At 33.6% G+C, this 26,671-nt stretch overlaps 2 protein-coding genes across 2 annotated transcripts in view; one reads left to right on the top strand and one right to left on the bottom strand.

The window, feature by feature from the left end:
* The window catches only part of LOC132758562 (uncharacterized), a 223,406-nt gene that overhangs the window by 121,437 nt on the left and 75,298 nt on the right, over positions 1–26,671 (bottom strand). The gene's annotated exons all lie outside the window — the stretch shown is intronic.
* Positions 740–21,646, top strand: LOC132758561 (fibropellin-3-like). The gene is made up of 11 exons (XM_060750238.1): positions 740–900; positions 1,136–1,265; positions 4,642–4,755; positions 6,386–6,499; positions 7,149–7,259; positions 7,463–7,576; positions 7,723–7,833; positions 8,012–8,122; positions 15,806–15,864; positions 17,117–17,192; positions 21,579–21,646. Exons 1-7 carry the CDS (start codon positions 874–876, stop codon positions 7,758–7,760), a joined length of 648 nt encoding a protein of 215 aa, XP_060606221.1. The 5' UTR covers positions 740–873; the 3' UTR covers positions 7,761–7,833; positions 8,012–8,122; positions 15,806–15,864; positions 17,117–17,192; positions 21,579–21,646.

Below are 26,671 nucleotides of genomic sequence, written 5' to 3'. Positions count from 1 at the left end.
CTCGACCTGAGAAGTACATGTAACAGATAAAGAGAAATAAAATATATATGTATCTTTATCTCTTACTTCTCAGGTCGAGATTTATATCGTTGTATGGGAGCAAAAGAAACTCACCAATTATACGCTGGAATTCCGTTGAATTATTTTCAGGGCTGGTTTAATCGCTATTGATAAATCTGAGACCGAGGGTAGTTAATAGGGGATTGATCTACAATGTGCACATGTTCCACAAATATTCCAAATATTGATAAGAACAATAAAAAATAATTACATGAAATATATCAGAAAAAATAAAACTATTGACAGAGATTGAAGGTTTTTTGTTATGGATATATATATGTATACATGATAAATAATAGTGGTTCTAGAACAATTTATAAGCTAATATGAAGATACGTAGTATTGGAGCAAATTAGAAACGCATTCATGGTACTAGGTGTTCACATCTGATGACTGTTAAATACTTTCAACATAACAACATAATTACATGTATAATAATGGTGTTACTGATTTTCCACTGTGGACCAGTTCACTATCAAAGCAATTTAAAATATATAATCAAACCAATTTAATAGAGAATATACAAGTTGTATTTTCATTCTATCATAACGTGACAATGACTGTAAGTGTTTATCTTTACACTGATAATATATAAAAATATAACCAGACATTTCTTTGTTGCAGTGCAGCTTGCTATGTTTTTTTCTAAAGTCTCAGTCTACGCGGCGCTTTTACTTTGTCTACCCTGTCCTATTTAAACATTGGTTTGAATTTTATGTGTTTCACTGATAATTTGTTTTTGTTCACTATTTGATTATTTTTAAAATTGTGATCAGTTACAAGGCTTGTAATGATAATTCAAATCAGTAAAAGATGGAATCAACAGAATTTTTACGAAAGGTATCAATTTACAAACAATACTTATTGTTTATTTTTGTGTATCGATTCACTTAGTTGAATATACTTGTAGTATGGATATTCAGTAGTGATATTGAATTGTTAATTATTTTAGTTAATGAATGAAAGTACACATGTTGAACACCAAACTGTAAAACACTTACACAGTTGTCTTATTGCATTCTGTTTAATACTGTACTTTTGCTATTTCTTAATTCAGTTTTTGTTTTTGTTTTAGGATCGTGCCCGGGGTCAATATTGTTGTTTGTACATATATTTTGTATTGGTTTATTTGCTACTATCAGGTATTTTGTGCAACGTTTGTGCTTCTGAAGTGACAAATACTCCTTCTTTAACCAACAATAAAGGTAAGTTGAAGCTTTTTATTTGGCCGTTTTTGTTGTTTGCTCGTTTTGTTTAATTATGTTTTGTTTCTTTGTTTTTGTTTTTTTTGGATGGATGAAAAAACTGTTTGTGTTGGAAAGTGTTATGAGTGTCATATTTTCATTATCTTTAAATATTATCCACAGCATAATTCATAAAAATATGTTCTTTTTGTTCAAGTTTTCCGTATCTCTATCTGTCTATTAATGATATACTGAATTCCGTACACTTTCGTATATCCATACATTGTTCGCAGTGATCATTTATCATGATCATATTATACCAATACTGTATGGCACTGTTTGATATTACCATCATTTATGTCACTGTATTATCTAATAATCATCATTTATGTCACTGTATTATGTAATAATTATCATTTATGTCACTGTATTATGTAATAATCATCATTTATGTCACTGTATTATAAAATAATCATCTTTTATGTCACTGTATTATGTAATATTCATCAATTATGTCACTGTATTATATAATCATATTTTATGTCACTGTATTATGTTATAATCATCATTCATGTCACTGTATTATATAATAATCATCTTTTATGTCACTGTATTATGTAATATTCAGCGTTTATGTCACTGTATTATATTATAATCATCATTTATGTCACTGTATTATATAATTTTCATCATATATTGCAATTTGTGACGTAATCATTTTTTCTGCCATCATTAATGGAACTGTACATGTTATATTGTTTAACGTTACAAAAGGGATCGTATTATAATTACATAATTATTTATTTTACTGTAAATACATTATATAATTGCATTGCATTATATTATGTTAAACTCATCATTTTGGCACTGTATTATTTAAAATTATTATTTATGGCAGAGTTATGTAATATTAAAATCATCATTTTTTACATTGTATTGTATGTCACTATAAGTTACATTTATGACACTGTATCATGTAAAATAATATTAACTAGACTTTCTTATTTTCGGTTTTATCTGAATTTAAATAACTAGTTTTACCCTAGCATTTAGCCTATAATATTTTGAAATCGGATACATCTTGAATGTTGCTTTTTAAATACAAATACTACTTTCCCTTTGCATATATTGATGATTTCTTAAGAAAAACTGTTCATGTCATTTCTAAAAGACACACGATGTTTTTAGTTATTTTGACTAAACATTCAAACACCAGAGCTCTGACTTCTTACTGCACTACAGGCTTCCAATGTAATAAGAACAAAGTCAAATTGTTCTACATTTAGAACGGTTCTTATGCCAACCCATGGCAAGTCCTTATATTTACGGGAGAGGAATTAAAAAATCCAAGTTTCGATTTTGAGTTTTGCGCCATCGTGGTTTCGTAATGTCCACTTTCCACCATCGTGCATTCATTTTTTCACCATCCTGGTTTCGTTATTTCACTTTTTTACGATCATAGTGTCGTATTTTCATTGTTTCTAGTTATGTGTGTGTGTCGCGATGGCGCAAAAGGGACATAGTTAACATTTATTTGTAATATTACTTTTTCGGTAAATATTTGAGGAAAAAAAACACATGTAATAAAAAAACCTCATTTATAATCTTTTTGAAATTGAAATCAGTGTTTGAGTATAATTTAAGCATATATCAGCGTCATATTTTCACAATGATTGCTCTGAGGAACACGAATCATCTCCACATGAGAAAAATCCACCGCATTCTTTCAGGGAGGCTAGGGAACATGGACGGTAGCTTGCAATTGCCTCGTACACTTTCTTTGAAATTATCTACACATTTGAAATATATGCGTGTGTCTTGGATATGTGTCGGTAGAAACAACATAAATAAGGCTCTATGAGAAATGGAAGTATTGAAATCAAAGTATTAAAAGTGTGTTAAATCGGCAAAAGAAACAGAAAAAAAAACTAAATATTTTTCACTCCTCACCCGCATAAACATACATGAATTATTCTGATTGTGTCAGTACTATCGATATGAACTCGTATAAACCAGTATCAGGTCTACTTATTTCGTACACTCATGTAATGCGTTGCGTTATTTATCAATTTGCTGATTACATAATTGACAATAAATAATATTTTCACTAGGTACAACAGTTACTGGTATCTATTATTAAATCACTCCAGTATTGAAAAACTTATCTTTAATTGGTCGTGTTATTTATAATTATGACTACATCATAAGTTTGTTTAGCGCATATTGTTTTCGAAGCTTATCATGTCCCTGTATCGATTACTTTTGATAAACAATGTGATAAACTTAATTTTGCAAAGTCATCCTAAGTTAACCAAACACCTCACAATTACACATTATGTCATTTACACATATTTAGATAATAGTTGCATACACGTACATAAACAGGCTCGAAGTAAATGTATATTAATAAATGCTAAAATAATCATTGTTTTTGTTGTTGTTGTTGATGTTGTTGTTGTTGTTGTATATGAACATAGATCATATACATGTTATAGTATACAAAAGGAAAAGTCAAAATTTTATTTCAACATTACTGCAGATCGTACACTTTGACTTTTAAGAATTGACTCTTGACATGTGTTGGGGATATTAAATGAGTGTAGGTCAATTTTTAATTTATTGAACGAGTTGAATAGAATTATATAATTCGAGCCTCTGTCGAGCATATTATTATTTCACATATTCGTGCCGCTTTGCGACTCCGTAAAACGATACATATATTTTGACGTGACGTCATTTGCGTTTTACAAAAATAGCGTTAACACGCCCTAAATTTTAGTGTAACACTATAAGTGCGTCAATATCGAACACCGATTGTTTTTACTGTAAACAGTTATGTTGGTTATGTGATAAATTGAATATTATATTCGTGTAGATTTAATTAACTTGTTGAATGAAATAGTATTATGTTCAGAGAATATTATTTCATTCAACTAGTTCAATAAAATTGGTACTGAATATATACTCATTTAATATCTACTTTCTATTCAACACGTTCAGTAAATTTAGTAATGAAGCTTCACGAGTATTGTAATCATTTTATTACATATCAAAAATAAATAACTCTTTAAGGTAAAAAGAATTGCTGTTTCATTGACGCACTTATAGTGTAACGCTAATATTATTAGTGCGGCTATACGACATGTTTTTATAACGCAAATGTCACGTCACATCCGGGAATAACCAAAAGCTGCACGAGTGTGTGATAGATAAGCTTAGTTGCTATAAAAAATTCCCTTTCACACCTGTTTATGATTTAATAAAAACTTTTACATTTTCGATTCGGCACGAAGTTTTGGTTGTGTTAACATAATGAGGTGCGCAAATATACCCAAGAAGTTTCACATAAAGAGTGAATGAGGCTTCCATTAAAGGCTGTATATTTTATATCATTAAGATGTGGTCAGTTGCTCGTCAAAGCCGTGCAAAAACGGGGGCTCGTGTGTGCAATACACCAATAATGTCACGTGTAATTGCAGAGAGGGGTTCACCGGGGATATGTGTGAAATTGGTATGTTTCTATTATTATTATTCATAACGATCTATTTCACAAAGTTTATAACCTTCCAACGTTTCGGGGGAGGGGGTAACCTCCTCTTTTTTCATGTATAGGAGTTTGCTGTTTGTTTCTTTTCTAAATCATATATTTTTTTATCTTACACTATGCCATTTACCATATTATACGACTAGCGGAGCTATTCAAAATATGTCTTCCGTCGTTTGTAAGGAGACACTTTTAAACAATCGTTACTTTCCACGTGGATTTAACAAAGTTGAAATATACGATGTCCTGCTTGGGCCAGTTAAAGTATTTCTATTGACATGCTATTGTTTTCTAAAGTCTTACCCAGCATTTTTGTATTTTTGTAGATAATGTACCAAGATTTAACGTCATAGGAAGAAACTTTTCACGGCATTCAACGCCATTCAACATTGCTTTACGTTTAGCATGTGAATTAAGAAACTTAGCAAATTATATATTTCATGAATAAAAGTGCCCAACAATTTAAGGCCTAAAATATTTTCTTGTCAGTTTTAGTTTTATATTTTCAACGTGTATATACAATTAATTTCAGTCAGATATATTTAACATTAAATGTGTTAACCTTATCTATTTATCTGTTCTTTACACTTAAACGCCGTATAAGTCAGATACAGTTTCTCGAATTTTTTCAAAAGTGTCTTCTTTCAGACGTGAAGAAGACAGTTCGCTTGGACAAACAACAGTTTATAGTCAGCTTCGCCTGTGACAATTTGTTGTTTATCCTTACAAACTTCTTCTTACGTCTGTACCTTAAGAACTAGTAGTATTTCCATTACTTAAATGAATGTAGGTTCAATAACATAGTGTAAGAAAAGAAGAAGTTGTGTTTTTGAAATTGAACAACAATCTTCTTGATAAAGAGGGGTTCAAATCCTCGACCTGTTGAATATTGATAAACTTTGTGAAATAGATAGATAATTAATTATTTCAACAGTTGTTTCTTAAATTATTCCGTAAATCTATTGTAATAAAAACATGGTTTATGAAATGTATCTCATTCAATTTATAATTATTGCAAACGTAGATACAGACAGACAGATAAACATCTTAGAACAACCAAATGAGCCTTATTAAGATAGTGACGTGTTTAACTTTGAACTATTTTGTACATTATTCTCCATTAGATATTGATGTGTGTGTATTCTGTATCAAATATTTCTTGTTTATTCCATCGTATGATTTTATTAATTATCTCCCTTTATATATGAACAAATTCAAATAGAATGTTTCAGCTTAATTACGTTCTGTAAATATAGAGGAAATTCTATTCCTGTTTCTATCGTTTGATATCTCCTTTTAAATATACGACAATTTAAACTCAGAAAAGGTGTGGTCATCATGTCAGTTTTGCAGTTGATTAGTTCAAATATTCTTCATTATCGTCCTTCAGATATTGATGAATGAGAAAATATTTTTTGCCAGTTTCTGCTAGTAAAATCCCTTCTTATAATGAAGTTATCTCCCTCTTGATGTTTTGTTTCTTATCGCTCTCATAGTATTGAAGAATATGAATCGACTTTAGAAATATATCGGTATTACTTGCCTTTATTTGTCGACGTATCTATACCGAATGTTATTTTCAGTAATCCCCTTTCAGATATTGACGAGTGCCAATCGAACCCGTGTCCTAAGAAAGCCCAATGTGTGGATGGCAGCAACTATTACGCGTGCGTCTGTAAAAAAGGATACAACGGTGATCATTGTGAAAACGGTAATCTAAATATTTAGATAAAGCTTGCATCGATCCGAAACTATGTCAAACTATTATATTACCCTTAGCATAGTGGCGAACGCATATTCTGCCATGCTACCAGTGCAAGAAATATAAGCCGACACCGAACAATCACGCCCATTGTTCATGGTCTGTTCGTTTCTTCCATCAGTTATTGTGTTGACATTTTTCTTAACAATTGTGAATGATTTTGTTGAGATCGCAATATTAATTTTACTTTTTATTTAAAATTTTTAGCATTGAAAGGGTAAACTTATTTCGTTTTGATCTCTATGTATTTGTTAACTGTGTACAGGATTTCATAAAAAAAAGATTATAGTGTATGTATCTTTACCCAGTGGCTGATGTTGAACCATTTACATCAAACCTTTGTGGGTTATATTCGCGACTGGGGCAACACAAATATCGGTTGTTCTACTGGGATGCCATCTTGTGCCTGCAATGATAAACAGAACGGTACCTTAGAGTTTCCTCAATATATACCGTTTAAGTGTCACAATAAAACCTTACCATGGTAAAAGAACAACTAGACATTTTGTTTCTATCATATCGTCACGGAAAGCATGTGCTCAACATGGTTCAACACCTTCTGAGATGTTGTCAAGTTTTCAGCCTTACTTTCTTTCAGAAATCGACGAATGTGCCTCAAATCCGTGCGAGAATAAGGGAAAATGTGTAGACGGTATCAACATGTACTGGTGTGCATGTAAAGAAGGATTTACTGGAGAGAGATGTGAAGGTTCGTGTTGTTTAATAGATCTTTATACGTGTAATATATAACCACTTATGGGTGTGAAATTTGGGGATTAATAGTAAAGAGGTGCAATGTTTATCTGCTCGTTACTGTTACTGTTGGTGAAATTTAATTTAGTTTGCAAGAAAAAAATTATGATGATATAAATTATGGTGTAATATTCATTACACTCTTTTTTTCTTTTTAAGAAATCGACGAGTGTGCATCAGAACCATGTGAAAATGGCGGCGTTTGTTTTGATGGTAAAAATAGGTATAGATGCGAGTGTCCAAAAGGTTTTACTGGAAAGCAATGTGAAAAAGGTTTGTTTATACATTTTATCAGTCTTTTGACGTGATTTAATTATCGTCACTGAAAGTATGTGCTCAAACTTGCAAAACATAGAATTGAAGACATTGCTCAGCACTTTCTGAGATGTTGTCAAGTTTTAAGGTTTACTTTCTTGCAGAAATCGACGAATGTGCCTCAAATCCGTGTGAGAATTAGGGAAAATGTATAGACGGTATCAACACGTATTGGTGTGCATGTAAAGAAGGATTTACTGGAGAGAGATGTGAAGGTTCATGGTGTTTAATATATCTTTATACTTGTTAATTATCGTAAAATTTGGGGATTCATAGTTAAGAGCTTCAATATGTATCTGCTCTTTACAGTGGTGAAATTTTATTTTCAGTTTGCACGGAGAAGATGTATTGATATAAATTATTAAACCATAAACATTCTTTTTTCTTTTAAAGAAATAGACGAGTGTGCATCTGAACCATGTGAAAATGGCGGCATTTGTTTTGGTGGTAAAAATAGGTATAGATGCAAGTGTCGAAGAGGTTTTACTGGAAAGCGATGTGAAGGTTTGTTTATATATTTTATCAGTCTTCTGACAGTGATTGTATTGACATCGCTAAGAACTCACTGACTTCACAAACTTCATGAGACAATAAAAACAGCACTATACGTTTTCATATACTGAATATAATATCAGGCAAACAGTTTAAAGTTTGAAGGTTATTTTATAGATTAGAATCATCCTACTTCCGCATTTCTACGAAAAAAAAACCAACTAACAACAGCTTGTAATGTACAGGACCGAAAGTAACCGCACATATTTTTTTTCTTTATTTAATTCAAGCTATATATTAGCGAAGCGTTATCATTCAACTTCTAAGATAAGGAAATATCTAACTATTAAAAATTTTATACTGTCGTAACAATTGAAATATTTATTCTGTATTAGAGTTTATCAAAATTTTGATAAAAATTAAACTTGCGATGGCAGAGATCTGTGTAGTGAAGCAATGGGGACCAAGGTTTGTTAAAATATCTTTTTGCAAATATAAGGTCATACTAATCATCAACCACAACTAAGGATAACGTAACAAAAGAATAACTATATCTGCGCATCATGTACTAAGGCGAACATTATTTTGCCATCATGCATCTCTTGTTATATGTGTTTATGCGTTATTTTTTCCGTAAATATCTGAAAATATGTCATTTTGTAGTGGAATATTAAGCAGGTTTATTTAGAAGTCCCGTACATGGCTGTGTATAGATCAAAACCTAGTTGGATGTATGAATCAAGTACCGTCCATGGACAAGTTTCTTGATTAAGCCTTATTTTAAAAGCCTAACCTTTTATTTCTCAAGTTTGGACCGTTCAAGCGCCATGTTTTAGCTTGAAATTTTAACTTTCGTCATACATGGCTTTTGGAGACAAACTATACTGAATCTTACAACAAATAGATATTATGTTTTATGCATCGTCGGATACTCACGGTTGATTAACATGTATTATTTTATGCTTTTGAGTGGATCGTGAAAATTATATTTGATAATTTCAGAGGGAAAATTATCAAACTTATAATTTCACACTTTTCAATGACGAGACATATTTTTAAAAGATTTTCCCCATGTGGTACCTCAATTTCTATTTTCTGACAATTCTGACATTGTCAGGGATGTTAAGAGAAAAGCAAAGCTGTAATTGATTAATAACTTATATTTCAAAAGTATCATACGGGTAATAACTGCCTAATGCAATATGAAAATTTAAAAAGCAATGACAATCAACCCAGCGTTCGTAAGACAACCTTTCAACAAATCCGTGTTTTCCTAATTTGTAGCCGATTTTTGAATGTTTTGCAACTCTGTCAACAATTATTCATTATCTGTAACATTCTTCAAATAAGTTTCCTTTCTTGTAAAAATATGTACGATTAACAAATCAAAATGATATCCCTCTGAATCAAACACAATTATTTTCCTCCCGTGAAATACGCGGCCGCTTATATTACTTAAAGCCACGGTATAATATGAATTCGCCGTAAATAACGCAAATATGGTCAGATGGTGTGACTTTTCTTCTACTTGAAGTGATTGATTTTATTATTAAAACAAAGGGGCATTCGTGTTTTTAGAATAAAATAAATAATATCATCGACATGACAACTTTTTTTTAGTTCAAAAAGTCGACTAAAATGAGGCTACCCGTGGGGAAAACGGATTAAAAAAAAGGTTAAAATAGAGGAAATTTCATTTGTGCTTGTTTTAAGCATATGATAAAATGAAAATTGGTTTGTTTGTTGTGTAAGAGGAGTTCTGATTAACACTATTTCATTTTAAACTATATTCTTTTTGCCACAATTTCCCTCCGTAACCATTTTGACATATACACCTGTATTAACCAACGTCTGCAAAACATGAACCCCTATCCTGACAAAGGTTTGAAGCGCATTCATCTATGTCTACAACAGACAACTTGATTAAAGGTGGCCGAACCATTAACATATAGAGGATATTTGTTTGTGTGTGTGTGTAAGATGAAATTTTATTTCATAGAGTGAGCTTTAAAGGCGGTATTCTCACTCGTGGCTTCGCAACTCGTGAGAATAGTGTTTTTAAAGCTCCCGAGATGACATAAAACTACATCTTACACAACAAACAAACTAACTTTCATTTTATCTTATGCTTAAAACAAGCTCAAATGAATTTTCCTCTATTTTAACTTTTTTTAAATCCATTTTCCCCACAGGTAGCCTCATTTTAGTCGACTGCTTGAACTAAAAAAAGGTCGACAATCAACGTTAAATGTCGATGATATTATTTATTTTATTCCAAAAACACGAATGACCCCTTGTTTTAATAATAAAATCAATCACTTCAAGTAGAAGAAAAGTCACACCATCTGACCATATTTGCGTTATTTACGGCGAATTTATATTATACCAGGCTTTAAGTATTATAAGCGGCCGCCATTTTTAAAGTTGCGTATTTCACGGGAGGAAAATAATTGTGTTTGATTCAGAGGGATATCATTTTGATTGTTAATCATACATATTTTTACAAGAAATGAAACTTATTTGAAGAATGTTACAGATAATAAATACCCTAATTGTTGACAGAGTTGCAAAACATTCAAAAATCGGCTACAAATTAGGAAAACACGGATTTGTTGAAAGGTTGTCTTACGAACGCTGGGTTGTTTATGTATTCTTTGGGCTGATGACTTCCATTGCTTTTTAAATTTTTATATTGCATTAGGCAGTTATTACCCGTATGATACTTAAATATATCAAAAGTCATCAAGAGCAGTTTTGCATATGGAAGGAAATGTATTTTTCAAGCTGTAAAAATGAAACAAAAAATTATAGACGATATTTGCTGATTGGTAATTTGAACGATGTTTTTCTTTTCATTACATTTGAAATATAAGTTAGTAATCAATTACAGCTTTGCTTTTCTCTTAACAGTACCACATGGGGAAAATCTTTAAAAAAAATTGTCTCGTCATTGAAAAGTGTGACATAATAAGTTTGATAATTTTCCCTCTGAAATTATCAAATATAATTTTCACGATCCACTCAAAAGCATAAAATAATACATGTTAATCAACCTTGAGTATCCGACGATGCATAAAACATAATATCTATTTGTTGTAAGATTCAGTATAGTTTGTCTCCAAAAGCCATGTATGACGAAAGTTAAAAAATCAAGCTAAAACATGGCGCTTGAACGGTCCAAACTTGAGAAATAAAAGGTAAGGCTTTTAAAATAAGGCTTAATCAAGAAACTCGTCCATGGACGGTACTTGATTCATACATCAAACTAGGTTTGGATCTATACACAGCCATTCAAACCTTTGTCAGGATAGGGGTTCATGTTTTGCAGACGTTGGTTAATACAGGTGTATATGTCAAAATGGTTACGGAGGGAAATTGTGGCAAAAAGAATATAGTTTAAAATGAAATAGTGTTAATCAGAACTCCTCTTACACAACAAACAAACCAATTTTCATTTTATCATATGCTTAAAACAAGCACAAATGAAATTTCCTCTATTTTAACCTTTTTTTTAATCCGTTTTCCCCACGACTATTATTCATAGTAATCTCGGACTTAATACGGATTGAAAGTAGTTCTACCGCAAGACTTCAGATGTAAACAAAAACACAGGGTATAATCTTTGTATAATGAGTAACGAATGTATTTATAGGCATCAATTGGTAAATAAAGTATATTTTGGTAAAATTATGAACGAAAAATATGGTTGACAATCAGAGACTTTTACAGAATTGTAAATTGACGTACATTAATAAACTAAATAAAAATATAGCCCAGCACCTTCTGTTTACTCAATGTGAACATTTACACGAAATAATTAAATAAACTTAAGTCGTATGGGAGAAGTTAGCAGTTAACAGTGAGCTAAGCAAACAGCCATTGCATTTTATATAGGGAGATCAATGATCTGCTGTTATGCTCAGCTCGGTAAGCAATCTAGCAGTGCATTCCTGAATAAAGTGTAAAAATGCTCTGCTGGTATGCTCAGCTGGCTAGGCAATCTAGCAGGGCATTCCAAAATATAGTGTAAAAATGTTCTGCTGGTATGCTCAGCTGGCTTAGTAATCAAGCGGGGCATTCCAAAATAAAGCGTTAAAATGCTCTGCTGAATTGCCCAGCTGGCTATGCAATTTAGCAGGGCATTCCTAAATATAGTGCAAAAATGTTCTGCTGAATTGCTCAGCTGGCTAGGTAATCTAGCGGAGCATTTCTAAATGTGGTGTTTAAAATGCTCAGCTGGCTAGGCAATCCAGCAGAGCATTCTAAAATATAGTGTAAAAATGTTCTGCTGGAATGCTGAGCTGTCTAGGCAAACTAGCAGGGCATACTTCAATAAAGTATAAAATTGTTCTGCTTAAATGCCGAGCTGGCAGAGCAATCTATCAAGGCATTATTAAATGCAGAGTAAATATTCTTCCTCTAATACTCCTTATGCATCCTCTTATCCTAATGCCTCTGAACATGATATTAACGTTGCGAGATATATTTGACTGGCCTGCGCCTGCAGCTGTGACAAACATGCTTGAAGACGTCCAGGATTTCGGTACAAATGAACTGATAGCCTAATCTGGGTTTTAGTAACTGTTGGGAGTCCATTTCTGTAACTGATTATTGGGCACTCGTAGACTTTCTGAAGTATTTAGTGCCAATGCAGATAATGACATTTTTGACTTCTTTCGAACCCTCAGGTGTCTATTTTTTGGTCTGCGACTGATTCTGGGACAATCGCAGTTAATGTAGGTAATGACATTTTTTGAATTCTATGGACCATTTAGAGTCCATTTCGTTGTTCTGAAACTAATTCTTGAACACTTGCAGACTTTCAATTTTTTGTGCCAATTGAGGCTATGACATTTTTTACTTCAAAGGACCCTCCTGAGTCTATTTCGTTAGTCTGCGACTGATTCCGAGTCACTTGCAGGATTGTTAATGTCACAGCAGATAATGACATTTCTATCTTCCACTGATCTTTTTGACTCCATTTTGTCGGTCTGCCACTGATTATGATGCATTCATAGACTATCAGGAATTTTTTTCTCAAGGCAGATAATGACATTTTTTACTTCTAGGGACCATCAAAAGTCCATTTTCTTGGTCTGCGACTTATTCTTGGACACTTGCAGTTTTCAGGAATTTTTGGTGCCAATAGAGATATTTACATTTTTGACATCTTTTGACCATCCAGAGCCAATTTTGTTGGTTTGCAGAATTTCAGGAATTTTTGGTGCAAATGCAAATAATGACATTTTAGAGTAAAATGCTCTGCTTCTGACTAACGGTCCTTAAAATTAAATAGTATCATGATCTGCAATGGCATCAAAATCCTGAAAGTCTGCGAGTCTCAAAGAATCAGTCGCAGACCAAAAAATTTGTGCTCTGGCAGGCCTTATTATGACAAATGTGTCATTATTTTCATTTGCCTCAAAAATTCCCGAAAGTCTGCAAGTGTTCCATAATCAGTCGCAGACCAGCGAAATGAACTATGGTGGCTCGCTAGAAGACAAAAATGCCATTATCTCCATTGACACCACAGCTTACTGAAAGTCTGTAGGTGTCCCATAATCAGTCGCAGAACAGAAAAGTGGACTCTGGCGGATTCCTTGAAGTAAAAAAATACCATCATCTCTATTGGCATCAAACATTTTTGAAAGTTTACGAGTGTCCCACAGTAAGCCGCAGGCCAGTGTAATGGACTCTTAATGGTCCTTAGAAGTAAACAAATATCATAGGGCTAAATTGTCAATATCTGCATTGGCACCAAAATTTCTGAAAGTCTGCGAGTGTCCATCAAAAAGTCACAGGACAATACAATTATAGACTTTTTAAGGTCCCTAGAAGTCAAAAACATCATTATTTTTTTTGCACTACTTTGAGGAATGCCCTGCGTAATTTCTTAGCCAGATAAGCATTTTCACACTATACTTTGGAATGCCCAGCTAGATTGCCTAGCCAGCTGAGCATTCAAGCAGAGCATTTTTACACTATATTTAGGAATGCCCTGATAGATTGCCTCGCCAGCTGAGCATTCCAGCAGAGCATTTTTACACTATATTTAGGAATGTCCTGCTAGATTGCCTAGCCAGCTGAGCGTTCCAGAAGAGCATATTAACATTATATCTAGGTATGCCCTGTTAGATTGCCTAGCCAGCAGAGCATTCCAGCAAAGCATTTCTTACACTATATTTAGGAATACCTTGCTTTATTGCTTAGCCAGCTGAGCATTCCAGCAGAGCATTTAACATTAAATTAAGGACTGCCCTGCTAGATTGCCTAGCCAATTTAGCATTCTAGCAGAGCATTTTTTCACTTTGTTTAGGAATGTCCTGCTAGATGGTTTCGCCAGCTGTTTGATTGTTTCGCCAGCTGAACATTCTAGCAGAGCATTTTACACCCTATTAATTACTGTCCTGCTAGATTGCAAAGACTGCCAGCTGAGCATTTCAGCGGTTCATTTTTACACTATATTTTAGAATTGCGTACCAGCAGAGCATTTTTGCACTTTATTTTGGAATGCCCTGCTAGATTGCCTAGCCAGCTGAACATACCAGCAGAGCATTTTTACACTGTATTAAAGAATGCCCTGCTAGATTGTTTAGCCAGCTGAGCATTCTATAAGATTATTTTTACACTATATTTAGGAATGCCCTGCTAGATTGCTTAGCCAGTGAGCATACCAGCAGGGCATTTTTACACTAGATTTAGAAATGCCCTGCTAGATTGCCAAGACAGCTGAACATTCCAGCAGAGCAGTTTTACACTATATTTAGAAATGCCCTGATAGTTGCCCTAGACAGAGAGTATAGCGGTTCATTGTTTTCCCTATATTAATTAAAATGCCTTTTTGCTAAGCTCACTGTTCACTGCTCACATTTCACATACACTTAAACTAACTTATCCCAGCATGCAGATTAATATATGTTTACATAGATTATTTAGTTTAAGTTCGACCTTTCCTTTGAACTAAATGCGTTCATGGTCCATGTCCATAGTTTGACGGAAAAGGTCAAGTAGATGCAATAACTTGTTATATGTTGCATTTTTTTAATACGTAAGGTCAGTTCAAGGGTTCCGCCAATTTTCAGCTCCGGGAATCTGCCTGCCATAATTGTGAACTGGAAAACCAACTTACACATTGATTAAACTTTGATTTGGCCCTGACATTGACTTTTAGTAAAATATTTCTAGATGGCTTTTGTATATTGCTACGAGATTGATGAACACATACATGTCAATGGCAATGACATGGTTCAATTAAACCCTATTGTCAACTGACAAATTTTGAAGCAACGATTGAACATTACGCCGTTCTATAGCTGAAAACAGAAATATGATTATATCATACATGCGCGCATTAATCGAAGTTCTTAAATCAAATTGAAACAATACGGTCATCAGTAACTGACAACTATACGTTTGAATAACATAAGAGAATGCAAACATCAGACACCTTGATTAAGATTTTTAAGTTAATTCGGCGAGACAAGATTTCTTTATTTTAACTTCATTCTCTAAACTATGTGAATTGAGTTAAGATCAGAGCCTTTACAAGCTGTCTGAATGATATCTTACCGAAAAATTTACATTACACATGTATGACTTTTTTGTTTTAAAGTTAAAGGAAGTTTAAATTATACTTTAAAATATAAGTTTATATGATTCTGCTTTAAAATGCCCTTTACTGTTTCATATTTTCAGAGCTACGTACATTTTCTGAACCTAAACACCCAGTTTATTTTGTTGATACATCGCTAATCGTAAGTACTTATGCAAAAACATGTTTCTATTTCATCTGACTTAGACCTGTTGACGGTGGTTGACGGGGTGGAGATAGGGAGGTGGCAGGGATTTAGCTAGACTAAGTCATGAATCTCAAAATTGAGCATTGATAAAAAAAAAACAAAAAAATATAAACAATATATGAGATTTGACTTTCATGTATGAATGCACTCAAACTTGTTTGTGGCAACAAAATAAACATTTAAAGTGTAAGTTTTGCATTTTTTAATCATTTTATAATCCACATTCTCGACCATTCTTCGTGGAGTTGAAATGCATACGAAATGTCACAAAACATACTTAAAACGAATTGTGCCTGCAAAACGAAGCTAACCGTTCAAAGAAATAATAATAATAAGAAGAAGAAGAAAAAAGAAGACAACAACAACAACACCACCAACACCAATATCACCCTCACAACAACAAATAAACAATAAACAAATTAGAAGACACAATAATAAGCAAAAAAAAAAGATGAAAGTCTACACATTGAATGATTATTTTCTTTGCGGCCACATATGGAGTTTAAGTGCACATTAGGAGCAACTAAAAACCAATATTCATGTAACCGATGCCACTGTCATGTTCCATATGACCATCGAAGACTTGTTCTTTAAAAAGACTACTTATTGTACACTTTTTTACACTGCATTTTCTTCAGAATTACAATGTTTGTTTGATTGATTGTGTTTTACGTCACACCGACACAGTATAGGTCATACGGCGACGTTCTAGCTTAACTGGTGCGGGAAAACTTCAGTTGCCCTTCCTAAATTATTTCAAGCAGTAACGGGCACCTGAGTAGACCCACCAACGTTCCGTAAGGTAGATTCCTCACACGAAAGAATCCAAAGTTCCTGTCGGGATTCGAACCCACAGCGGTGAGGGGCAAGTGGTTTGAAGTCAACGACCCCAACCACTCGGCCACGGACGCCCCGCCTCTCAATAACAATGTAATTATAATTCAATATTATGACAAAATTTTCCCATGATGGTCATTGTGATTTTTTTTTCTTCCGATGTTCATTTAACCGTTACGTGTTCGATAAACTATTCGCTGAAAACCTTTGAATATTTCTGAAAATATGACGATAACCTCATTAAAATTCTAACCCTGATAATTTGGATAATCTTCAAAGAATTGACATTTAATTTACGCCTTTTCCCAAGCAGAAAGCCAGTTGTGTACGTGTAAATATTTTATCTGTTGTTTTTGTTACACTATTAAAGGTCCTGTTGCCAGTATTTTCACTTGTCATCATTACGTTGTTGCTAATTGTTGCTATAAACCTGTTTTCTAGAAGTGGTAAGTGCATGTTTTTTTCTACTACTTCATTTTTAATAACAACCATTTCATGCAGAAGGCGTGTTCAGTTTTTAACTCCATAAATTTCCATATGCAACGTTAGTTTCGAGGTACACAGACGGTGGTAAAGGTCGTCAGATTAGAAGTTCCTAGCAAAGAATATTTCTCTTTTATTGCCTGTTATTGTCGAGTCTAAAGTCCGACAAACAAGAGAAAAAACAACACAAAAAAGACAGGCACCTTTCTTGCATTGGATGTAAAGGACAAACTCGTGTCATATTGTAACCGATTACCTCACTTGCATCAACTTTCCTCCCTTTCAATAAGTTCCTTTGATAGTTATGTTTGACAAACTTCCGAAATATGTTATTACAAATTTGTTTTAATACTTTTGTATATTATTTCATAAATATATGTATATTTATATTATGTGTGTCTTAATCTTTATATAAATATCTCTCTTAATCTTTCAAGTATCCAATTTCCTTTTTTGTATCCTCTTTTTGCACCACCTTTTTCCTCCCTCGTATCGGCTTTCCTTCTCATATCAGCTTACATTCCACGTATCAGCTTCCCCTCTCTTGTACCAGTTTTCCTTCCTTGTACCAGCTTTCCTTCCTTGTACCAGCTTTCCTTCCTCGTAACAGCTTTCCTTCCTCGCATCAGCTTACCTTCCTTGTATTCGCTTACCGTCCTTGTATCAGCTTCCCCTTACTTGTATCCGCTTCCTCTCCTTGTATCAGCTTTTCTTCCTCGTATCAGATGTCCTTCCTCGTATCCGTTTTCCTTTCTTGTATCAGCATTTCCTTCTTTGTACTCGCTTCCCCCTTGTATCAGCTTCCTCTCTTCCTTTTATAAGCTTACCTTCCTTGTACCAGCTTACCTCCCTTGTATCAACTAATTTCCCTTGTATCAGCTTAATTTCCTATGTACCGACTAACCTCCTTTGTATCAGCTTACATCCCTTGTATCAGCTTACAGTCCGTGTATTAGCTTACCTTCCTGGTATCAGCTTCCCCTTTTTTGTATTAGCTTACATTCTTTGTATACGCTTCCCCTTCTTTGTATAAGCTTACCTTCCTTTTATCAGCTTCCCCTTACTTGTATCCGCTTCCCCCTTGTATCAGCCTTCCTTCCTCGTATCAGCTATCCTTCCTCGTATCAGCTGTCCTTTCTCGTATCAGCTTTCCTTTCTTCAGCTTCTCCTTCTTTGTACCCGTTCCCCCCTTGCATCAGCTTCCTCTTCCTTGTATTACCTTTCCTTCCTTGTACCAGCTTACCTCATTTGTATCAGCTTTCTTCCCTTGTATCAGCTTACTTTCCTTGTATCAGCTTACTTAACTTGTATCAGCTTACTATTCTTGTATTAGCTTTTCTCCTTTGCATCATCTTATTTACCGTGTACCAGCTTACCTTTTTTGTATCAGTTTACCTTCTTTGTATCAATTTACTTCCTTTGTATCAGTTTACTTTTCTTGTATCAGCTTACCTTCCTTGAATGAGCTTACTTCCCTTGTATCAGCTTACTTTTCTCGTATTAGCTTTTCTCCTTTGCATCATCTTATCTACCTTGTACCAGCTTACCTTTTTTGTAACAGCTTACCTTCCTTGTATTATTTACTTCCTTTGTATCAGCTAACCTTCCGTGTATCAGTTTACCTTTCTGGAATCAGCTTCCCCTTACTTGTATCCGCTTCCCCCTTGTATCAGCTTTCCTTCCTCGTATCAGCTGTCCTTCCGCGTATCAGCTTTCCTTTCATCAGCTTCTCCTTCTTTGTACTCGTTTCCCCTTGCATCCGCTTCCTCTTCCTTGTATTACCTTACCTTCCTTGTACCAGCTTACCTCATTTGTATCAGCTTACTTCCCTTGTATCAGCTTACTTTCCTTGTATAAACTTACCTAACTTGTATCAGCTTACTTTCCTTGTATTAGCTTTTTCTCTTTTGCATCATCTTATCTACCGTGTACCAGCTTACCTTTTTGTATCAGCTTACCTTTTTTGTATCAATTTACTTCCCTTGTATCAGCTTACTTTCCTTGTATCAGCTTACTGTTCTTGTATTAGCTTTTCTACTTTGCATCATCTTATCTGCCTTGTAACAGCTTACCTTTTTTTGTATCAGCTTACCTTCCTTGTATCAATTTACTTCCTTTGTATCAGCTTACAGTCCGTGTATCAGTTTACCTTCCTGGTAACAGCTTTCCCTTTTTTGTATTAGCTTACATTCTTTGTATACGCTTCCCCTTCCTTGTATTAGCTTACTCTCCTTGTATCAGCTTCCCTTTACTTGTATCCGCTTCCCCCTTGTATCAGCTTTCCTTCTTCGTATCACCTGTCCTTCCTCGTATCAGCTGTCCTTCCTTGTATCAGCTATCCTTTCATCAGCTTCTCCTTCTTTGTACTCGCTTCCCCTTCGCATCAGTTTCCTCTTCATTGTATTAGCTTATCTTCCTTGTACCAGCTTACCTCATTTGTATCAGCTTTCTTCCCTTGTATCAGCTTACTTTCCTTGTATCAGCTTACTTAACTTGTATCAGCTTACTTTTTCTTGTATTAGCTTTTATCCTTTGCATCATCTTATCTACCGTGTACCAGCTTACCTTTTTTGTATCAGCTTACCTTCCTTGTATCATTTTACTTCCCTTGTATCAGTTTACTTTTCTTGTATCAGCTTACCTTCCTTGAATGAGCTTACTTCCCTTGTATCAGCTTACTTAACTTGTATCAGCTTTCTTTCGTTGTATTAGCTTTTTTCCTTTTCATCATCTAATCTACCGTGTACCAGCTTACCTTTTTTGTATCAGCTTACCTTCCTTGTATCAATTTACTTTCCTTTTATCAGCTTACTTTCCTTGTATCAGCTTACCTTCCTTGTATGAGCATACTTCCCTTGTATCAGCTTACTTTTCTTGTATTAGCTTTTCTCCTTTGCATCATCTTATCTGCCTTGTACCAGCTTACCTTTTTTATCAGCTTACCTTCCTTGTATCAATTAACTTCCCTTGTATCAGCTTACAGTCCGTGTATCAGCTTACCTTTCTGGTATCATCTTCCCCCTTTTCTGTATTAGCTTACATTCTTTGTATACGCTTCCTCTTCCATGTATTAGCTTATCTTCCTTGTATCAGCTTCCCTTTACTTGTATCCGCTTCCCCCTTGTATCAGCTTTCCTTCTTCGTATCAGCTGTCCTTCCTCGTATCAGCTGTCCTTCCTCATATCAGCTATCCTTTCATCAGCTTCACCTTCTTTGTACTCGTTCCCCCCTTGCATCAGCTTCCTCTTCCTTGTATTACCTTACCTTCCTTGTGCCAGCTTACCTCATTTGTATCAGCTTACTTTCTTTGCATCAGCTTACTTTCCTTGTATCAGCTTACTTAACTTGTGTCAGCTTAGTTTTCTTTTATTAGCTTTTCTCCTTTGCATCATCTTATCTACCGTGTACCAGCTTACCTTTTTGTATCAGCTTATCTCCTTGTATCAATTTACTTCCCTTGTATCAGCTTACTTTTTTTGTATTAGCTTTTCTCCTTTGCATCATCTTATCTACCTTATACCAGCTTACCATTTTTGTATCAGCTTACCTTCCTTGTACCAATTTACTTCCCTTGTACCAGCTTACCTTCCGTGTATCAGCTTACCTTCCTTGTATCAGCTTACCTACCTTGTATCAGCTTACCTTTCTTGTATCAGCTTACATTTTTTCTATCAGGTTACCTCCCATCTATCAGCTTAACTCCCTTGTATCAACTTACTTTCCTTGTATCAGCTATCTTTCTTTGTATCAGCTTACCTCCATTGTATCAGCTTACTTCCCTTTAATCAGCTTTTCTCCCTTGAATCAGCTCACCTCACTTGTATCAGCTTACTTCCTTTGTTAAAGCTCACCTACATTGTATCCGCTTAAATACTTTGTATATGCCTACCTTCCTTGTATCTGCTAACCTTTCTGGTATCAGTTTACCTCACTTATATCAGCTTAACTCCCTTGTATCAGTTTACCTCCTTTGTATCAGCTTACCTTTTTGTATATGCTTAAACTACCTTGTATAATCTTATCGTCCTTGTATCAGCTTACATTTGTTGTATCGGCTTACTTACCTTGTGTCCACTCACCTACCTTTTATCAGCTTACCATCCTTATCAGAGCTCCGCAAAGTGCTAGATAACCTCTACAGCGATTAAACAGAAGTTGTTAAAATTTATTTCTTTAAGCTCTCAATTAAAGATACATTTTATGCCATTATTAGCACGATATAAGCAATCTTAATATTTTATCAATAATAAATTATTGAAAATTATATTATTTTGTCTCTACCGTAGAGTTAAAAAACAATTATTTCACATTTAGCAATTAACCAAGATTTCGATCACTCTGTACTTCAGAGGCGGAGGAGCGCCCTCGTGAGCGTGTGTTTCGTGGGAGGTTTAGAGCCAATTTACATTTCGATGAAATGAGAACTGATGAGAGAAGACAATATGTAATAAAAAGGAGACAAAAGCATTTTGAACAGTATCATAATAAAGAGCTTGAAATAGAAAATAATGGGCACGTGATTTTGGCGTACAGTGACATTCCATGGCCTAGTAAAAACGATTCAGCAGACGACAAAAGTGTTCTATTTGATTATTTGGAGTTGTCCCCACAAGAATATAGGACATATGTTCGTCAACAGCAGATTCGTTGGCATCCTGATAAATTTTTTCAAATATTTGGTAATCATATACAGAACAGGGACATGCCATCAATCATGAATAGAGTGACTTTACTGTCGCAGGATATTAATAGAATTGTATAATATTGGTATAGATACACCTGTAAATAAATACCCGTATTTATTTTGTTAAAGAAATGAAGGTCATAGAACAGCAAATCACCGTGCTTTGTGCATGCGCATGCAGGACGTTATTGATAGATTGATTTTATAGCGTTAATGCACAGAGTTGTCTTAATTTGATGTTGTTACTTTACTGTAAAGATTAATTTGTGTACTTCTGATACATTTAATCAGTCATTGTGCTTATGATACAACAAGTTTAAGAGTAATTTATCTAATGCGGAAATAATTGTGCACCACTGATGATACATATAATCAGAGAGTACTTGTGCACTAATGAAACATCAAGTTTAAGAATAATTTGTGTACTTATGATACATTTAATCTGGGATTAATTTGTGCACTTATGATACGTATAATCAGAGAGTATTTGTGCACTAATGTTATATCAAGTTTGAGATTATTTTGTGTTAGTATGATACATTTAATCAAGGAGTATTGCGCACTTATAAAACATATAATCAGAGAGTAGTTGTCCAATTGTGATGCATCATGTTTGAAAATAATTAATTTTTTGTGTTCTTATGATACATTTAATTTTATTTTATTTGTGAACTTACGATAATAGCAAGTTTCAAAGTATTTTGTGTTAGTATAATACAATTAATCCGGAAGTAATTGTGCACTTATAATACATAAAATCAGATAGTATTTGTGCACTATTGATACATATAATCAGAGAGTATTTGTGCATTTATGATACATCAAGTGTGAGAATAATTTGTGTTTTTGTGATACATATTGTGCATTTGAAAATGTTGGGCGTTTATGACATTCCGTTCATAGAATACCCCTTCCAGGAATAAGTTATCTTGTCAAGGTTAGGTGAAGGTTATGAATATCATTTATACATTATCTAACATTTTTTTTGCTATGAGTATATATAAACATTTATTTAAGACACGGCGACATGGTTTGTGGGTTATGTACATCCAAATTTAATCTAAATTTATCCAAATTTAATCTAAATTTGGCTCATAACATATTTAAGTACAGCGGCACGATTCCTTCAGACCGTTCCTATAATTCCCGTATTGTATGAAATAAAAGCGCAAGCGCAGCCATAATTTGAAAAACGCTTTGAAATCAAATATTTAGTAATGTGTTCCGTTTGTACAATCATGATATTTTATTTCGTCCTTACCCACGATGCACTATAGTACAATTGTAAAAACGCGATGGAACGATAACACGATAATGAAAACACGACATTATGAAGGTACGTTTGTGAAATCACGATGTTATGATGATACAATGGTGAAAACGCGATGTTATATAATGAGTTTTCATCGTTACATCACATCGTCACCATCGAACCTTTGCGTTATCAACATCGTACAATCGCACCATCGCATCATCTTGTTTTCGCCATCGGGACCATCGCGTCATCACCATCATACCATCGTGTTTTCACCATCGTGTGGTCGTGGTACATTTTGAATATCATTGTATTTGTTCTCATTATTTAACCGATATATTATCGCGTTTTTATCACCGTTCCAATGTGTTTTATCATCGTGTCATCGTTCCAACGCGTTACAGTCGTGCATAGCGGGTAAAGACGAAATAAAAATCACGAGTGTAAAAACGGAACACCGTAATCAAGTAAGATAATGTTTGTCATTCAAACTTTCATTTTTTCGACATTTTGTGTCTGCTTCTTGTTGTTTTTTGTTCGTTTTACTTTTTAACGAAGAGGTATGCTGACGGACGCGTAAATGGCCGATGACCATCACATTTTCTCTGAAGTTTTGATGGCAATTATGGACTATTTTCTTTTCTGTGATGCGGATGACCAATCAAAATCTAAGGCGCGAATGACGTTTATTTTTTATTACATTTAGCTCGTGTTAGGCCATCGTTAAAAACTTCTTTGGTTGTAGCGCTTTGACCCTAATTTTAAGAGGTGGGTAGGTAGGTAGGTAGGTAGGTATTTTTTCATTCCTCTGATATTGCAATTGTTACAAAAATTGAGCATATAACAATACACAGTATAATTATAATCTGCAATGATAAACTGAACATGTATTTGTCAAATAAAAATATAAAAGAAATTAGAAGTATTTTTGTTGATGTTTTCTTTTTTTAATATTAAAAAAATAAAACACAAACAATGTAACAATTTTGTTGTTGTTGTTTATATTTTATTTATTTCAATTTGCAACAAAAAAACTTTAACTTATTTCTTATTTTATTAAAACTTATTCGTTACTTTCTGAAGTTGACAAAGTTTTGGAAAAAAGTAAAATACCTAAAAGTATAATGAAACAAGTGGTTTGAGAAAAATATATACTAACTCATTACTTGATAGATCTAGCCATTTGAGAAGACGAAACGGAATTAATTCAGTGCTATTTAAAATGTTATTTATACTAAAAATAGCAAAGAAGGGAGGATTGTAGTAAATCCATATCATTGCTCATTACATGCACAATTAAATAAAATGAATTACCTTGCAAATAATAATCTGGTTGGAAAATAACTATTTTAAATTAAATGAGTAACAGCAGTATTTCCTATAACTCTGATTTTGTGTGGGTAAGTTTTAACCCCTTGTATTAACTTTAAGGGATACACTTGAAAATTTAGATTATGTAGATGATCTTGCAACTTACCAATCCATACTGTATTAACCCAGTTTACTTGCCAGTATATTGTATAATAATAGATCGTTATGTACATTACACTAGTTATGTATGTTTACCATATTTGGCAGTGAATGGTGAAGAAGACACTACTTCACCTGCTGTATACATGTATAGAGTGCAATTGTAGACATGAGGTTGTTCTGAAGGTATAATTAAACTAGGGATCAAAAATGCATTAAATAGCAATTTGATTAAATCATATGATTTGAAAGGGAATATATTATCTGATAAACGGACACTTAATACATTGATACAACAACAACAACAACAAAAAAAAAAAAACAAATATAAAAGCAGTGCATCATTTGTAAAAGTTTGCCTGAAAATATTTCAAATTATTTTTAATTTAGAAAAAAAAAATGAAATGAATAAATTTTTATTATACTAATGAATAAATAACAGGTATAACTTATTTAAAAGACCGATTAATTTGCAGCAATTTTAGCGCGAAAATTTCAGTACTCGACGTGTATTTTTCAACAGCTTTAAGTGTTACCTCATTTCCTGACAATGGCTAAATGATTTGAATTGATTAATGTCAACATTAATAATCTTTTGGTATTATTGATTGCTATTTTGTGTAAAAAATATATATTGATACAGTCCGTGGCCTAGTTCCAGACGGTGGTACATTTTCACATTCATTGATGCATGCATACTATTTTGAAACAAAATTGCAATAGTTTTTTTTTTCGCTTCTATACTAAAATAAATTATTAAGTTTTTTTTTCAAAATTTATTCTGGTTAAAAGGGTCCACAATAAAGACTAAAACACCTTCATATTGGTACCGTTTCAGTGTACATATACTAAGACATCATGTAGTTAAGATCGTGTATAGTTTCACACAGTGTGTAAGAAGAATCATTCGATCAGCAATATTTAAGTCAAAATCTTCAAAAGGGGACAAGTTGAACTCTACTTTTATAAAATATAATGTTGATTAAAAAAAGAACAATTCATTCACATGTTTTGAAACGTTTGCCGCAAAAGATCCCCTAAGGCCTAAAAATAGAGTCGGGGCCATTTTCATTGGTCGGTCGGGGCACTACAAAGAAACAATCTGTAAGGATGGCCTTATTCGTACCGTTTTTTTTTTAAATATGGTTGTCAACCATATTGTTGATACTCAAAATGGCTTTTTAGTCCCTAATGTCTCTCATTTGACATACTAAGGTAATTAGGATATTGGTATTTGGCTCCTTAAGCTTCATTGCTTAAGTCGCCACGCATGAACTAGAATTCGAACCATATTTATTCCTTAGTGCCCAACCCACTGGACTCTAATAATAAGGCATTGTAACACCGCACTTTGGTGTCAAACGCACTTTTGGACCAAAATCGGAAAATGAACCCCAAAGTGCGTTAATAAGCTGTATATGAACGCACTTTGGGCTTCAAAAGTTTTGAAGGTGCAGATTCGATTCTGCTTAAACACTGAGGACTGACTTATTTTCGATTTGCAATCTTGAAATATTGAAGGTACCGTTCATAATCATCGATACATCACTTTGCCGATATGCAATCAAATAATTTTTCCTAGTGTCATTTGAATAATTCTTAAGTAGCAGTCATTCTGTGAAAAAAAATGTTTTATGAACTTTACAATTTTAAAGTTTACAAACAATAAAAAAAGTAATAATTTCTTATATTGTAATTCGAAGAGCATTCTGTTGTGTCAGGCATTTATTTAATAAGGTTAGGTGCTACATTGGAACCTAAATTGAATATGTTATATAATTCAAATTCTGTGTATAATTAAAATGACTTATTACAAGTAAGTTGGAGGCAGCATTTATTAGTAAAGTTGCATTTGACCTATTCCACAATGTTCGATATTCCTAAATATGCGGACAGGACCACAAGACATTGCTTACACAGACATTTGGGGTGTGGAGCTCAAAACACCTTTAAAATCCAAATTAAATATATATTTGTCAATCCCAGTGCATGTAACTTAATATAAGCTGTTTTGAAAAAAATGACCGTCTATA

The sequence above is a fragment of the Ruditapes philippinarum genome, unplaced genomic scaffold (genome assembly GCF_026571515.1).
Source record: "Ruditapes philippinarum isolate M1 unplaced genomic scaffold, ASM2657151v2 ctg773_1_1_1_1, whole genome shotgun sequence".
NCBI lineage: Eukaryota > Metazoa > Mollusca > Bivalvia > Venerida > Veneridae > Ruditapes > Ruditapes philippinarum.
This window is presented reverse-complemented; position numbering and strand designations above follow the sequence as displayed.